Source organism: Trachurus japonicus, chromosome 1 (genome assembly GCF_045865225.1).
Source record: "Trachurus japonicus isolate A0001 chromosome 1, Traja_1.0".
NCBI lineage: Eukaryota > Metazoa > Chordata > Actinopteri > Carangiformes > Carangidae > Trachurus > Trachurus japonicus.
This window is the reverse complement of record NC_140907.1, coordinates 24,558,412-24,574,619: the sequence shown is the minus strand read 5'-3', so window position 1 is coordinate 24,574,619 and position 16,208 is coordinate 24,558,412. Positions and strand designations below refer to the sequence as shown.

At 42.2% G+C, this 16,208-nt stretch overlaps 1 protein-coding gene across 1 annotated transcript in view; it reads left to right on the top strand.

Annotated features, from left to right (window-relative positions):
• The first annotated feature begins 1,118 nt into the window (after nt 1-1,118).
• znf827 (zinc finger protein 827) overlaps nt 1,119-16,208 on the top strand; it is a 61,717-nt gene continuing 46,627 nt past the window's right edge. Inside the window, exon 1 of the mRNA XM_085781870.1 lies at nt 1,119-1,570. Coding sequence (XP_085637996.1) covers nt 1,528-1,570 — 43 coding nt within the window. The 5' untranslated portion in view covers nt 1,119-1,527. The remainder of the gene's footprint in view (nt 1,571-16,208) is intronic.

The following is a 16,208-nucleotide window of genomic DNA, read 5'->3' as shown; positions in this document are numbered from 1 at the left end:
GCTGTGAAAAAGCCCCAACACCCAGCTGAGAGGGAGGAGGATTCAGCTCTGGCCAGTTTTGGTCTCTCAACTTTGATGAGGAGATGACTACATTGGGTTGGATAGTTTGCTGGACATTTTTCTGACACTGACACCTGTTATTATACCCCACCTGAATTAACACTGGTTCCCACACAATGTCTTTTTCTTCCCATTTTACTGTTCTTTTAATAGACAGATTCTAGGTATAACACAGCAGGCGGTTTTTGAATTAGTAGCCTGACATATATGAAGCCAGGGTGTGAGGAACAGGGGCTGGGAGGAGACAGTGATGAAAATCAACCAAATTCAGATTGATAGTGTGTCAAGGTTTACTCTATAGACTCTCTCAAATTAGCTTTTTGCTTGTCTTCGTGTCACTTTTGGACAGTTATGAATCATTGTGAATTGATAAGCCACGAAAAACATTGCACTTTAAATGCCTTACCTACTCTCTGCATTGCATATAAATGCATACTGTAGACTACAATATACAGTATATACTAAGACATTACAGTAATAGTCTAGATGAGTATTAAAATGAACGTGTTGATTACATTGGCTACATTTGTTAAATCTCTGTCCAAACCGAGTCCTGTATTCAACATTAACCCACTAATGTTTTTTTTTAGCTTTCAAGATTTACCTTTGCTAATTATTATTATTTTTTAATTATAATAAAGGTTAGGTCAGCTATAGTGGTAAAATGTCTTCTTTTGCCACATCAAAGCTAAATTCACGTTTTTACATTCCTCCGCTTTGTTTGTTTGACAGCGGTCACAAATGAGCTTTACATCCAGTGTGCATCATTCGCATAAATTATTATCGTCACTCACTATTTCATTATTATTTCTGAAGGAAAATTAAATGGATCCCGCTAATGTAATTCGATTCCATCAATATGGTCTCTCCGCTGAATTATGCCCCGCTTTGCTTTTTTTTCTTTCTTTTTTTCTTTTTCAAATACATTTTCTTTTCAGCAATACACCCTGAAAGCTTGGGGGCACCTTGTCCGTACGCTGCTCTCGGGGGCGAGCTCCTCGAATGTGTGCGTGCACGCAATAGTGTGTTTGAGTGTGTGCGTGAGTGTAGCCTATGTGTGTGTGTGACTGTGAGTGTGTGTGTGTGTGTGTGTATGTGTGTGAGAGAGAGCGTGTGAATGTGTGTGTGTATGTGTGAGCGAGTGTGTGTGTGTGTGTATGTGTGTGCCTGCGTGCGTGCGCGCGTGTGTCTGCTCTGCTGTTGCTGCCCTTTGATCCCTGCATTAGTGTTAGTTAGGGGCTCGGAGACACACTTGCACCGAGAGCAGCCATAGTCAAGACACGGCAACAACAACAGCGGCACCTCCTCCGCCTGTGTTCCCATTCCCCAACAATACACTTTAAACCGAGCAAAGCCAGGTGCACGACCAAGTCCCTGCCATCACTGGCGCCTCCAGTCTCAATGGGAAAAACCTTTTTTCTTCTTATCCCTAAACAAGGACGAGAATGTGATTAAAAACGGGGGAAAATGCCAAGGAGGAAGCAGGAGCAACCCAAGCGCCTGCCTTCACGTAAGTCGCTCACTCGATTTGTGCAATTTTATCGGCTCTCCGTGTGTTTTGCGCAGTAGTTTAGGGTTAAAGAGGTGAAACAGACAAAAGACTCGGCGTAGGTTATTTCTCCCTTTTTAGGTCCGAGCGAGGCAGCCATGTTGTTGGCGATGGGTAACGTTAGCAAAAGGCAGAGGCAGTGGAGTGGATAAATGATACGTGGCTTTATTATTAAAGAGTATAATCGATAAAAGGTCCGGTTCCGCTAAAAAAAAAAAAAAAAAAGGTTGCGGTCAGTTGGCATATGTGTCGGTCGTGTGTGTGTGTGTGTGTGTGTGTGTGTGTGCGCGCGTAAGGGGATAGCGGCCGAGCGTTTCGGTGAAGGGGGTTCGCCTCTGCTCGGTCGCTTTTCGGGTAGAAAGGGGAGGATCTGGGAGTCTGCTGGCCGCAATAAAATGAAGGGTCAGTCGGATCAGACAAGCCAGAGTCTGGGCTACCCATACCCTGGTGTTCCTAGTTAGCAACAGCGCTATCTAGCAAACTTCAATTTTCCTCGGCAGATAAACGTCCAACTTTCACCTCATAGTTTTTTTTTTTTTGCTGCTGCTGCTGCTGCTCCGAAATCATCACGGAACCGAATATGTTCGCCTCGCTCTTGTTTGTCGTCGACTTTTAAAAAGTGTGGAGAGTTTCTTTTTTTTTTCTTGCTCCTTCTTCTCCTTCTCCCCCCTACTACTCGAGTAATTTTTTTCTACCCCTCCCAGTCTGCATGCAGGCAGGCAGGCAGGCTCAGGCTGTGTGTGTCAGAGAGCCCATGGTCGGTCACCTGAAGTTCAGGGTTTTTCCCCCCTCCGTCCTTTTGCAGCCATTCATTGCAGACAGACTACGATCAATAACGCGGTTAAGAGAAAGGGGAACCGGACAGTTTTTTTTTTCTTTGCTCCAGTAGCGGTTGTTGCCGCAGCAGCAAGAAAGAAAGCCATTATAATCCTCGTGTTGTTGATTTTTTGGGGGGTTGGTAGGAGGTTGGTTCACTTTTGTACATTTGACCCAGCGTATCTCGGATGATCGTATTGTGCCTTTATCAGTCCAGATAATGAAAAGCTGCAGTTCCGCACTCTGGCCACTAGAGGATCGCTTAGATGTTATAGTGGGCAATGACAACGATTATTAAAGGAATTGTCCGAGGGTGACATTTTATTTATTTATTTATTTATTTGTGCTCTTGATCATTTCTGCTCCATACATGCATAAGTAAAAACAACTCAGTTAGTCACTCTGGTATGCAAATGTAATGAATAACGGGAGTGATTCATCTACAAATCAATGATGGCTTGATACATTTGTCTTATGACACTGTCTTCTTCATTTCTTAAATGTCAGACCATGCCACCTGTTCAGAATTACCAGCCATGATCAAAAGACACTTGAAGTGGTGTCTTGTGCTCAGTTTACTGACATATACTTTTCCTTTTGATGTCCAGTGGCTTCAGGGATGATTGAGCTCCCACACCTGTCAGCCAGTCTGACATTTCTGACACATTAAGACAAATGAACATCTTAGAGTAATTTCTGTAGCTTCATACAACATATGCAAATAGTGCCTTTTTTTTTTTAGTTTTTTAATTTTTTAAAGTGCTAATATTTGCTTATTTACTGCTCAGGTGTATGACCTAGGGTTGAACTTGGGAAATTGCAGCGGTTGGCTGGGAGGCATAGAGGTGGAGACTGGGTGTCAGTGGGTGCAGTGAGTGACTGTGTGAGTGTATCTCTGTGTGACTGAGTGACAGGAGGATATTTGGACAGTGAGCCCTCGCTGATGTGCTGCATAAGGAATATGTAAACCACATGGTTTGCCTACACAGAGCAGGGCTATGATGTAAATCTGAATATACCTCATTGCAGGTTTTTTTTATTTTTTATACTAACACTCTGCATATCGATGCTTCTGTTTGGACACTGAATGTGTTGTTCTCATCCTTTCCTGAAATCAGTGGAGTACATGTGTTTCATGTACAGTGAACTTGTGAAATTTGAACAGTAGTGTTTTATTTCAGTGCCAGAAACATGGCGTGCTCTCCTGAATTTTCCTTCTTCGTTAATGACATAAATTTTCTGTATTTGAGATGTACTCTTTAACACTTTTGAAGAAATTAGATCATGAATACAGTGTGAAATACAATATTTCCCACTGATACTTTGATAAGTTTTCCTTTATTCTCAGAATAGGATAAAGTGTCATGCTTTGGTCAGGAGTGGCTCATTTTGTAGGATTTTATGACAAGTAACCCTGTAAACCGGGACGCAGGAATATGAATAGATTTTGGACATTTTTGTGACATGAAACAGTAGATTTCAAACTGATTGTATTTTTTGTGTGTGTGTGCAACAAACATAAAAACATGTTTTAGCACCTTGTTGCCCACCAACAGTAATAACAATTGATTGCTCATTACAGCATCCAAATGTACCCCTGGAGATGAATTTTCCCAACAAGGATTTTATTTTGAGAAACGACCCCTGCATTATAATGGATAAAATATTTTAAGGGTATACTTTGATGTTTTTTCTCTTTAATTATTAGAAAAGTGGTGGACTGAATAAATGGAAGATCTGTCAAAGAAAATACATAAATTTGTGTTTGCTAAAGCTTCCTGATTTTGGACACCTTGTGTTTGAAAAGATGCACAGTTGAGGGGTGAAAGCTGTGTTTGGCACAGCGTCATTATTGTGCAGTCTGGATCAGCCAAACATGAAGTCCAATATTTTCCGTCTTTTGGACACGAAATCAAAGTAAGCCCATGTCAACCTTTCAATTAAGCTGCTTCGTAATTGGTCTGAAACAAAAATACTCTTCACCCACGTATCTGAAATCATGTACTCCTGTGTAGGCACTGTACCGGAGCACTGCTGTGCCTGTGTTCCTGGGTTTAAATGAAAGCCTTTTCTGATTTAGGAGTTGTTTCCCTCCTCAGTCAACAAACTGTCAAAGAAAAGTATGAATTTGTCAGAAGCTTTTTGTGCTTTGTTTTGGATCTTCCCACTCAAGAATGGAAGTGTCACCTCATGCCATTCGCTGTCAGTCTGTGTGTTTTCATTATTCAGCCAACAACACCCTGGTGGTGTGCCAGCCAACAAGCACAATATCGAGCTTCAAATCTCTTCATCTGTGGTGAAAAAGGGCAAGCTAATACACTGGCTTTAATGCTGGAGGTGCTTTATCTTAGCACAGACCCAGATATATGGGTTGTGTAGCCCGGTGTGCACCGTCCTATTGTCTGTGGCACAGCTTGTGAGAGGAGGCTATTCCTTAAGTGTGTGTGCACGACACACACATGTGAAAGCGAACACGCAACCCTTCTCTCTGTGTGTGTCTGTGTATGTGTGTGTGTGCGCGCGCGTGTGTGTGTTTGTGTGTGTCTGTGGGTACATAAGCCGGCTATGGAGGTCACAGTACAGTATGGCGCCTTCACTCTGACAAGTAAACATGACCTTTGGTGCCACAATGAAAACTGCCATTCTTTATGACCTTGCACAGAGTTATTGTTTGTGTAATTTTGCTGCCTTATTACTCACTCTTAAAAGTTAGCATTGATTAAAATGCTTCTAAGTTCAAATATTTAGTCTGTGTGACTTTGCGATTCCAAAAATGAGAGTCAGAGTCAGAACAGGCCTGAATATTCAGTATTGTTTCGGTCCATCTTTCCTCCATATTATAGGCTGTTGTGGCATTACATCAAACATTTTTCGACCAGTCGTCGTCCGTGTCTCAGATCCTTTCATTGTAAGTGAGTGAATATGGTAAATATCAAGACTAAGCGAGTGTCCACATCATAAAAAGCACAAACTAAAGTGTATTGGGAGGAGCACTCATGTCCTGCTCCCTCCTCCCCCCGCCTATCTACATTCGAAGTGTTGGAGATTTGAAACATTTCTAGACAGAATTCAGCTCCTCTCCGTCAGCCAATAGCCGACTGACTGGGTGGCTCTCTACCTTACCGTAATGGCGGGTCACTGGCTCCCTTCCACTTGCTATGATTATAATGACCTTGGTGGGGCTGGGGCTTGAAAACATTGGATTAAGGGGAAAGGAAAATGAGAGGAGGTTTCCATTTCGCTCTTGGCATAAAATTTGTGGGGAATTTCTGCCAAGAATCCCCCACCTCACCACCACCACCGCCACGTCCCCCTCCTCCCTTTTGCTTCAAGTTGATGGGGCTTGGGTGCTCTGGCAGTGTCGGGCGAGTGGAGCTCAAGCGAATAATGATACACAGACTTTAACTTAGAAATGAATTAAAGGGCAGGGGAAAGGTGGAGGATACCTCACTCACAGTACGCTGTCATAAAGAACATGGAAACCTGCATTCAGTGAATACTCAAATACAGTGGACGTGCAAACTAGACTCTGCCTTTTTTTTGTTTTACTTGACAGCAACAGAAAACACAGAGACTGATGTGAGTAAACGGTTAGTTGGTGCAAGGTTTAATAGGCCTGGTTTCAAAGACGTAGCAAAAGCCTCGGGGGTTGGATCAATACTTATACACAAATGTTAACCTTATTTGCTACTTTAGACGATTGGAAAGGCAAGTAGGCAACAGGGGTGGTTAATTATAATGTCAGTGATAACTTTCAGGTTGTATGGTACCTGTGAGAAATGTGAAATAAGGTATAGTCCTCAAAAAACTTGTTTCACATTGCCTTTTATAAATTAAGTTATATTTGTGTGGCTGTTTGTTTTACAACTTCCCTCACAAGTCTTCAGTGCAGATCCTCGTACGCTGGGTATCACATCTGATTTTGGCAAGTTTTGGTTGAAATGATCAATCAGGACCTACTGAGTGCAGCCATATCAATATGGCCGAACTATAGTGTAAACTTGTGGGTGAAGTGCCTCGTTCAACATCACATTGACAGTCGCTGCTGATGGAGGAGACTCGCTCACATCTTTTTGTCACTCTGTTCAGGTTTTCACTGCCCATTTACCAATTCTGAGACCTGATTACAAGGACTCCTCACTAGTCCTTAAACTAGCAAAGCGAGTAGAGTATCGACTTGGGCAGCTCCTTTCACAAACAAGCTTTATGTCTTATGATTGTCATATCCAGATATTCCCTGCAGGCGTCTTCTAGAGATGTCGTCACCGCCCACAAATGTTTATCTTTTTACAAACTCTCAGCTCAAAAATGATGACTGATTAGCAAAAAGTGAGACGTTTGCCAGTGTCATGACGGTCAAGACGAGGATGCACAGCTGTGCTGGTTTCAGTTTTTGTAGGAAGGGTTAGTAACAGTACTTACATTTTACAGTACAGGATGCTGTCAGGAGTGAAGAGCACATTTCATCTTGGTGCATGCTTCAAAACAGCAGTTTAAATCGGCAAATTCCATGACGTCGGCACCGTATGTGTTTTGATTGTTGACGGTTAATTAAAGAATACTTGTCAATTCAGCCATAACCGGTTTAGTGTAATACTGAACACCACCCACTCATTAGGAGCATTGTGAATTCATAGTAAGTTTTTGTGTCCCAGGGCAAAAAGTAGTGAATCAGACAAATTCAGCGTGTTTACATGGTTCAACCTGAGGTGCAAGTCGTTCTCCCTGTGGTAGATAAGCCACAATACTACAGCACATTCAGGTATGGCAGGAACAATAACAAATGCCAGTATCACTAAGTGTGAATATGGGACTGTAATCAGTCATAAGGAACAGAGGATTTGAAGAAATCCAATGTCCCTTCTCATGCACATTGTATCGCTATTAAGTTGGAGCAGTGCTGATGTATTTTCTTACTACTGACCATATGCGAGTCCTTGTCTAACCCGGTTTTAACAACAAGAGAGAGGGTCATTATTTGTTGAATCAGTTAGAGAGCAACATTCACAATTTCACCCATTTTTTAATCTTTATTTGTTCAAAATACACACAATTACATTTCTGGTTAGTAATAATAATATATTTTTAAAAAAAGCAGCGATGCCACCAAAATACGAACTAGAGCCCATGTTTTTGTTTTCTCCCTGGACTGAAAACATGCTTACCCTTGACCTGAAAACCGTGGTACATATTAAACTCTCAATTTTGCATACTATCACTCCCTAAACGGTCGCTTTTGTCCTGTCCAATAAACAAGAAATCTTCTTTATTAGAAAATGTTTGAGGTCACTAGAAGGACATCATTTAGGAGATGATTTAATTATTTACTGAAAATAATTACGTTTTCAGCATAGCAAAGTGTTTATATGAGTATGCAAGTGATGTTGTGTCTCAAACATGTAAAGAAACTTAAAGTTTTTACTTTTGATAAAGTATCTTGAAAACAAAAGAGAGTGGCGTTCACAGGCTGGCATTTATCTTGGTTGGGAATTGAACTTGAATACTTCCTGAAAAGCAGCTATGATGTGACAAGTATCAGTTATCAGTCAATAGCAGTTGTGAGTGAGTGCTCGGATTGTTTTCATGTAGCTATATAGCTGTATGGCTGTAAACAATGATAACATCAAGTTTAGGTTGTAAAATGAATAATTAAGAAGCCATATATATTTATGACAGGAACAATAACTTTAATACTCGTACATTTACCAGTGATGGTGAGAAAAGAAATCCAGCTTTTGACTTAGTGGGTAAAAATAGTCTGATACACCTCAACTTAGTTCAAAATGTAACGTAAAACAACCTTTAAAAAAAATCAAATGGTCAGTTTTTAAAATGTTGAATCAGAGATGATTGGTCATGTTCAGCATCTTGATTCAGTATCTGTAACTTAAATAGAAATCCACAGTGAAGATATATATATATTTTCCTTCAGATGTATGTTATCTAAAAATTTCACAGTGAATCCTGGAGCCAGCGAGTCCTCTGCAGCACAAAGTCAGATAGCAGTCGTCCGTCCTAGTACCTCCGGTACAGTACCTGCCTGTCTGCCTGGTCTCAATCAGAACCCCCTCTGTGTGGAATGGAAGTGCCTCAGCCTCGGTAACGATTTTTCCCGTGTTGACAAGTCACAACATGGAGATCTACAGCTCGGAGAGCAGCCCTTTGGCTACGCAGAGCCCTGCTTGCACTGAGTAATAGCAATCTCACAGGAGTAGCAGGCTTTCAGCTGGCAGCAGTTCATACGGAACAGCTCGCCGGTGCAGCTGGGAAAGACAGAGCAGTGTGGAGAGGGAGAGAGAGGAGCTGGTGGTGGTAGCAGTGGAGATGGAGGGAGGGAGGAAGTGGAGAGGAAGAGCTGTTAAGAGCTTTGGGCGGTTTCTCTGTTGTTGTACCACACAAGTGCATCCAGGCCCTGCAGGACAAGCCTTTAACAGGCATGAGGGATGGAGAGCATGAGAGGAGAGGAGGAGGAGGTGGTGGAGGAAGAGGAGGAGGCGGCGGTGGAGGAGGAGGTAGTGGTGGTGGTCTGGGGAGCTGAAGCCGGCCAGTCGTGCCAGACGCCCGCTCTAAACAGGGATGTGATTTATTGCTGGACTCTATCTCACGTTTCACTCCTAGAAAGACACTAAAATTACACTGTAGAGAGATAAAGAACTTCCTCAATTGTCTTAGAAGAAAGACGATCGCCTGTGGGCTGCGAGGGAAATTTTTGGAGCATGCGGTACATCTTTAACTAGTTCATGAAAATGGGAAGTTTCCTTGGCATAAGGTGGCGTCTGATTTGAAATTGTTTTGGCGATGGATTCTGCTTTGGTTATTGCTTTTTGACTTTTCCTTAAAAACGTAGAAATATCATAGATTGATTTTCCATAAAGCCGCTCTTTGAAACAGAGTAAACCAGAGTAGGTCATCAGCATATGTATATTTTTGCTAGGGGGCTTAGAATGGCTTTTGGCCAACACGTTGATCTTTGTCGCCCTCGCTGAATGCAGTCTGCACAGCACAGTGCTATGAGATGACCTCACTTCCTGTGTGGGTAGAGGAGGGCAGGAGGCCTCTTCACACATGCACATAGACGTTCACTCTCAAGCACAGCCTGGCTCTAGTTAGCCTTTGAGTGCATGAGCCGGGGTAACCCCTCTCTTCTCTTGGCGTGGACGCATTTCCACGTTGCACATTTAGGCAGGCAAGAGCAAGGGACAGGCTAATGTCTTTAACTAGCCGGGCTAACAGCTGTGCGTCTGCAGCTTTCTGGGACGTCGGATCAGTTTTATAGGGAGATTAAAAGTAAAGAGAAGGAGGGGGGCCGTTACAGACACAGGGATAGTAGGACCATAAGGCAGTGACAGCTCTCTAGGGAAACAATATATCACCTCTAAAAGGAGAGTGGAAGTGTTTGGCTGCGGGACAAAAATCCTGAGAAGTTAAAATCATTGATGTGATGTCATCTCTGAGAGAGCCATTGTCAGTGAGCTACCAGGTTATTTATGATGCTGAAAACGCAGGTGAGCATCTTGACTAATTCAGTGCTGTAGAATATGGCTTCCCCATTTGCACAATGCAGTCATAATAACAGTAAAAGACCGATATGACTCAAGTTTCATCCTTTCATTGTTTACCGTGAGTAATTGGTAATTCTGTCACTTGATTTTGCCCTTGTGATGCTAATGGGATTAGCTAATCACTGGATATTTCATTGTGTGTGTGAGGAGCCTTGTATCTTATGTTACCTGTAAGAGCCATAACCATCAGCAGGAACAAGTGAAGCTGGACAAATTAGCCGAGCAGCGGCGTAATGAATGAATGGATGTCGGTGGCGAGCTGTTCTGAATAAAAAAAAAAAAATTGAACTGAATCAGATGCCTCAGCTCATGATTGCCCGTATGTTCCCCCACTCCCCGCGAGTGTTTTGAACGGGGGCCATGTTGGTTCAGATTGCCATGTCATTAATCCCTCGTACTCTACAGGGGAGTGGTCAGCGGCAGATGTATTTGCACTTCCTCCAGAAGGTTTTCTAGATTAGCACAAATCCTCCCAGAAAAACCGTTTAAAAACCTCATTTGGCACGCACAGCCAGACTTTGTGCTCATCGCTGGCCAAAGACAGCCATCCCTCGCTCAACATCTCATTCTCTCTAACTCCCCTGATTTTTTTTTTTTTTTTTGGTGTTGCATCCCCCACCTTGTGGTTCTCAGAGCGAGAGAGAGCCCCATGTCGATTTGGACAGGGCAGTGTAATTGTTTGGAAACTGGGTTCTGTCATTTGCATGTAGCAAGCAGCCACTTTTCCAGTTTCAGTGGTTTGACCTTGTTGTACCTGCCAGCCAGAAATGAGATCATCAGAGGAGTAGACGAGAAGCTGACATCTCTCCTCCACCTACCCGTGGCTTTAAGTGATGGTTGTCATAGCAATCATTATGCCACAGAACAGACTCAGTGGGTGAAGGATGGCTTTGAATGCGGCAGCCTCAGGTCACAACCTGGTTATGACAGAACAAATAGACCTATGAGGGTTGGTTGCAGTACACTGTCTGCACAAAGTAAACAGCCGCATACATCGCATGTCGGGTTCATATAGATTTCAGGTTAGGATTGAAATGACTGAGGCAATGTCTCTCTTTTTTTTTTTTTTAAACCTTGAAGAAAGCGAGGCAGGTATTGGTATAACAGAGAGGGAAAGAGCAGCATGGGGCGAACAATGCCTCTCATTCCCATCAGCTGCCCTGGCCAGCATTTAACATGGAGATTGGAAACGGAATAAGCCCCCCCCCCCTTCCATTCTCCCTGGACCTGCATGTAAATGAGGTTAGCGGTTAGCATTTCCTGCTGTGCCACAGCAATTCTTCTCCCTCTCTTGCTCCCTCTTTTTCCTTTTTTTTTTTTTTGATAATGGCCTGAAAGTGCTCCCCCCTTTTTCCTGGGGTAGAGGGACCGGGACCAATCCTGATTAGTGTCCCTGTCCTAAGTGACAGGCTAAAATCCAAGCAGGCACTGCCTTGGGCGCCTCTGCCAAACAGCCGTCAAACCAATACCACCATATAAAAAAAGCCCCCATCCCCTCCTCCTCTTCTTCTTCCTCCTCCTCAATTCTCAAGATCCCCCCCACCCCCCTTCATTCGTCCTCCTCGCTCCTCTGCTTATTCTCCCCTGCCGTCCTTTCTGAGTGTCTAATAGAGACTGCTTCCACCGCTCTGACACACTGTCCCCTTACATACATACATGCACATATAGAATTACCTCTCCCTCCCCCCACCCCCCCACCTCCACCTCCCACCGGACCTTGCTTTGTGTCCCTGGGTGGACTGGCTGCTATAGAACCGAGTGTCCCTTTTGCCAGTAGGGTGATTTACAAACAATACATGGACGCTGTACACACTCCCACCTTCCACCCTCCTACTCTCTCTCTCTCACTTCTCTTCCACAGCCACACAATCACCTCTGTGAGGAGCTTCGCTATGCCAGAAGACTACGCAGCGGGGTGATGGCCCGTTCTTTTTCGCACTTGTTTCAAAGAATGTACCCTGTCTTTCTTGAGAATGCTAGCGCGACGTCCGCGACTCAGTCGAATGAGGTTACTTTGTCAACTGGAAGAAAAATTGATCTCACTACTATGTCAAGTGGCTTATAATTAGTAGTTTTCAGAACCGCATTAAATGGCAATCTGAGCTGTATTCATGGCAATTTTTATCTTTTTCCTGATATAAGGCAAATACACAGGGGAGTTGTGTTAGATGAAGAGGGGACACGCTAATTACTCGGCGTTGCAAACGATGAAAATGTGAAATGTAAATGAGCACTGGAACATATTAGTTATGTGTCTATAGCAGCTGTAATAAACTGCTGGACCATCTCTCGGATCTTACTATGTCAGTGTGTAGGGAAACGTGTTGTATGTGATTCCCTGTAAATCAACCATTGCAGCACAGCAAATTGATCTGGTCAGTGTCAATCAAATGAAACGCTACTTAGTACATGTAAGGCAAGCAAACTAGGACATTTATAGGTATTACATGTTTCAGCAACAAACATAAACACATCAATGCTGCTGTGAACACAAATATGTCAGAGGGACAGTTTTCACACATGTGCATGCAGCAGCTTAAGTTTTATTTCCTACCGTATGTGGTCTTTGTTTTTTTAAAGGGTTCTGCATGTGTTTGCCTTTATTCGGTTTCACAAAGAAGGATGCCACCCACATAAGCCAATCCCTTTGAGACAGCACGGGTGAAGTCTTTATGAATATGATCATCTCTTTCTCACAGAATCAAGCGATCGCTCTGTGATGTGAAGAGGTTAGAGACAAAACTGGACGATCTGTGGGGTTTATCAATGAACCTATGAATACATTTGTCCTCGAAATTTAAGGCATTTACTGGCAATTGAAAAAACAAACAAACATTATTTATACACTTCCGTGATATTATTGAAAGGGGAACTTTCCCATTTACTTGAAAAGTGTTCGCTATGTGCTTGTGAACTAGTGGATAATATGCATCATGGGCATCAGCTGCAGTTATACATGGGCTCCAAATGGTCTAAATCCAGTGGAAAAAAAAAACGTTGTACACCAGTAATTACTTTAGTTAGTCTTAATTTGTATAAGGGAACATGGCATCTCAACAGCGTCCTTCTGAATTGCCTACTGCTTTTTTCATGAAATGAAAGGATTGTGTTTTTTGGCTGGTTTCAGACAGACTTGGCATCTGGCTTTTATCTGGCTTTCCAAAAATCATTGGAGTGTTATAATATGACTCATGATTACAAATTCTGGATAGACAGTGTTTGTATTGAAATGAAAGCAATATTGTATTGCGCCTTTAGCTCACAAGCAATGGTAACAAGAAAACAATGAAAGAGCAAAAAAGCCTAAAAGCACCTAAGGAATACTTAAAGTAGAGCAACAGTGGGAATTAGGATTAATAGAATATATAATCAAACATGAAAAATATTTAAATAAATGTGGCTGCCTCCATACCCAAGTAAGCAAATCTTCAGGTCAGCAGTTTTAAAAGCTGGGATTAGATTTATGCTGCTGGAGTAATAAGCACTTACTGACACCTTGCTGTTTCTGCAATTATCTCCTCACTGTCCTCAGGACAAACCTTTTTCCCCCATAGATTTTAAAAATACAAGACCATTTGTTATTTCTTGAAATTGTAACAAATATGAATTTATCAGCAAAACAGTAAATGATGTCCTGTGGCTGCGTACAGTTGACCTTTGACATTAAATACTTTTGTATTCTTAATTTTAAAGTGACAATGCTGTATATTTTTTGTTATTATGGTGATACACAGTTGGCTGTTGTAGCTTTCATGGTCAGGGAAAGTTATCATGTAGCTTTTCTAAATAGAGAGCTTCACTCAAAGTTATCTGTCGCTGGTGAGGGGAGGCGTGGACAGCTTTGTTGGACGAGGGTTTCTTCTTTTCAAAGTGTCACACTTTAGATTATTTAACCGCCTTTGTGATGCAGATTTGAAAGAAAAAAACAAACATGTGACTCATCACCCCAACACTGCAAGCAGCAATAAAAAAATATTTTGGAATAGATTTTGACAGTGTGTTTTGTCAGAAGCCCAGGGCCAGTAAGCAGTTGACCCGGGCCTGTTGACTGGCCAGACCAGAGTCATAGGAATACCAGTGTATTGGTCTTTTTGTATTTTTCACACTACAATTATCCAGTTAATCTTCACCTTTCAACACCCTTCTTTTTTGTGTGGTATGTTATTTGTTTTATTTAGCCAGTCAGAATCAGTGCTAGTCAATGATCCGGCAGTTAGACTGACTTGTGTCATGAACTAATGCACCTGATATCCATGACTGACACTGCCAGTTTATTCACTATTACAATACCAGTGAGCCGCTCTGTGTCTTTCTGCACTATCTCCTGTTCATTTTGATGATAGCACTGTTTCTGTGGGGACGGATGTTTGTAGGTGTGGCTGTTAGGATGATACATAAATCATGTTGCATCAGCATGATGCAAAATGTTTGTCGCTTTATCACCCAAAGGCTGACGCTCCTGTCTGCTTATTTTATGCATTAATAATTAGCTGATTGACTGATAGCTGCCATTGACGGTTTTGAAAACAGTTGGCCGGTGTTTGAGCTTATCATTATGAAGTCCTTGATGTCAGCACGCACAGAGGCTGCCACAGTCGCCCCTGTGAATAGCAGTCAGCTTTTGCAGCTCGCATTCACAACTGAAATCAAGTGAATAAACAGGGCAAGAGAGGATTCAGATATTATATTACAGATAGGAGAAAAAATACACTTTACCATGAATCAACACAAACTGTCATGATTCTAGAGAGAGCAACACAAGGCCTGTACTGTATGTTGGATAACTGCTAAGTTAGAAAGTTAGAAAGTTGGAGCATATATTTAACCTATAAAGACTGATTCTTATCATGTTTGGCCATTGACAATCTTAGGACAAATATAGTCATATTGTTATGGTGTTGTGAAGGTTGTCAGTCATCCAGGTCGTGATTTCCTCAAGAAGAGTTAAATCGAGGACAACTTGCCGTGGTTGTATTTCAAACCAGTTGCCCTCCTTTCAGCTTTTCTCAGATGCCTCGTTGTTCTGAGCAGATGAACTAAGTACCAGCATATGCAGAAGTTGCCATACTCACTTCCCCCTGAGTGATGGCCAGCAATTTTCATAACTGAAAGCAGCCACGCGAACCCGTTAAGAAAGATTTCAGGCCTGCTATCAGAGTGTGCCAAAGGCTAAGGAAGAGTTGCAATGTGTAGCTACAGTCTGTGTTCGCAGGGGCTGTGTGTTCTGAATGAAACATGGAATATAAATTAAGCATTTTCCACAAACCTGACTGAAAAGAATCGTAATATATTAAAGTCTTTTTAAATTTGAAAAGACAATGTCAGCGTACTCTGACACAGTGTTTATGTTGATACATACTGCATGATCCCAAACAGGCTGAATGGTTTACCTCAAGTTGAGGATCGGTGTCAGCTGCACTCTACCATCCAGTATTTAACAACAACACATTTATAAACTAGTTTAATGTCACCTTACCGGTACCCTCTCCCTATGGTGGCACAGGAAAACACCATTGCAGCTTTTTCACTGCCATTTCATCTACAGACTATTCAAGAGGAGAAATACTAAATACTCCAACATTACCGTGACAGTATCTGCCAGTATGGTGCAATGACTAGAAAGTGTCTGCCCTTTTGTCCACAGACTTGAATCGGGGACTGGTAGACAGAGATGGGATTTGACAGTCTCATGTGTAATGGATGTTTCAAATGTTCTGATGCTGTTTTTGGGACAGTGACAGAGCGCGTTGGCCTGTTTTCACTCACCAATTAGTGTCATTAGCCTCGTAATGCAGTTTGATTTCAAGCCTGAGCTGCACACATTACTGCTACAATGATAATCCTAAACATTGAGAGAGATGCTTTAACCACAGATGTTGTTCTTAAGTGAGATGAAAAAGTTTGTAATTTGGTGTAGTGCTTTTCTTTTGTGTTGTGTTGGTTTACTTACTCAGTCTTTGCTGTAACGGTCTCGCACCATTTTCACACATTTGCAACATGATGTTGCCGACGCAATTGTTAATTAACTTTGTCTGATCAGGAAGTCTGCAAATTTTTGAAATAAATCACAACTGGAATCAAATTAGTAACTGCACAGATCACTGCAATTGAACTGAATTCATACTCTTGTGTTACTTGGCAACAAATAAATCCAACTTAAAAAATAAAAGAAAACAGGTTAATTAGCATGAAGTATAATTGTTTATGATGTTTTTCTGCTG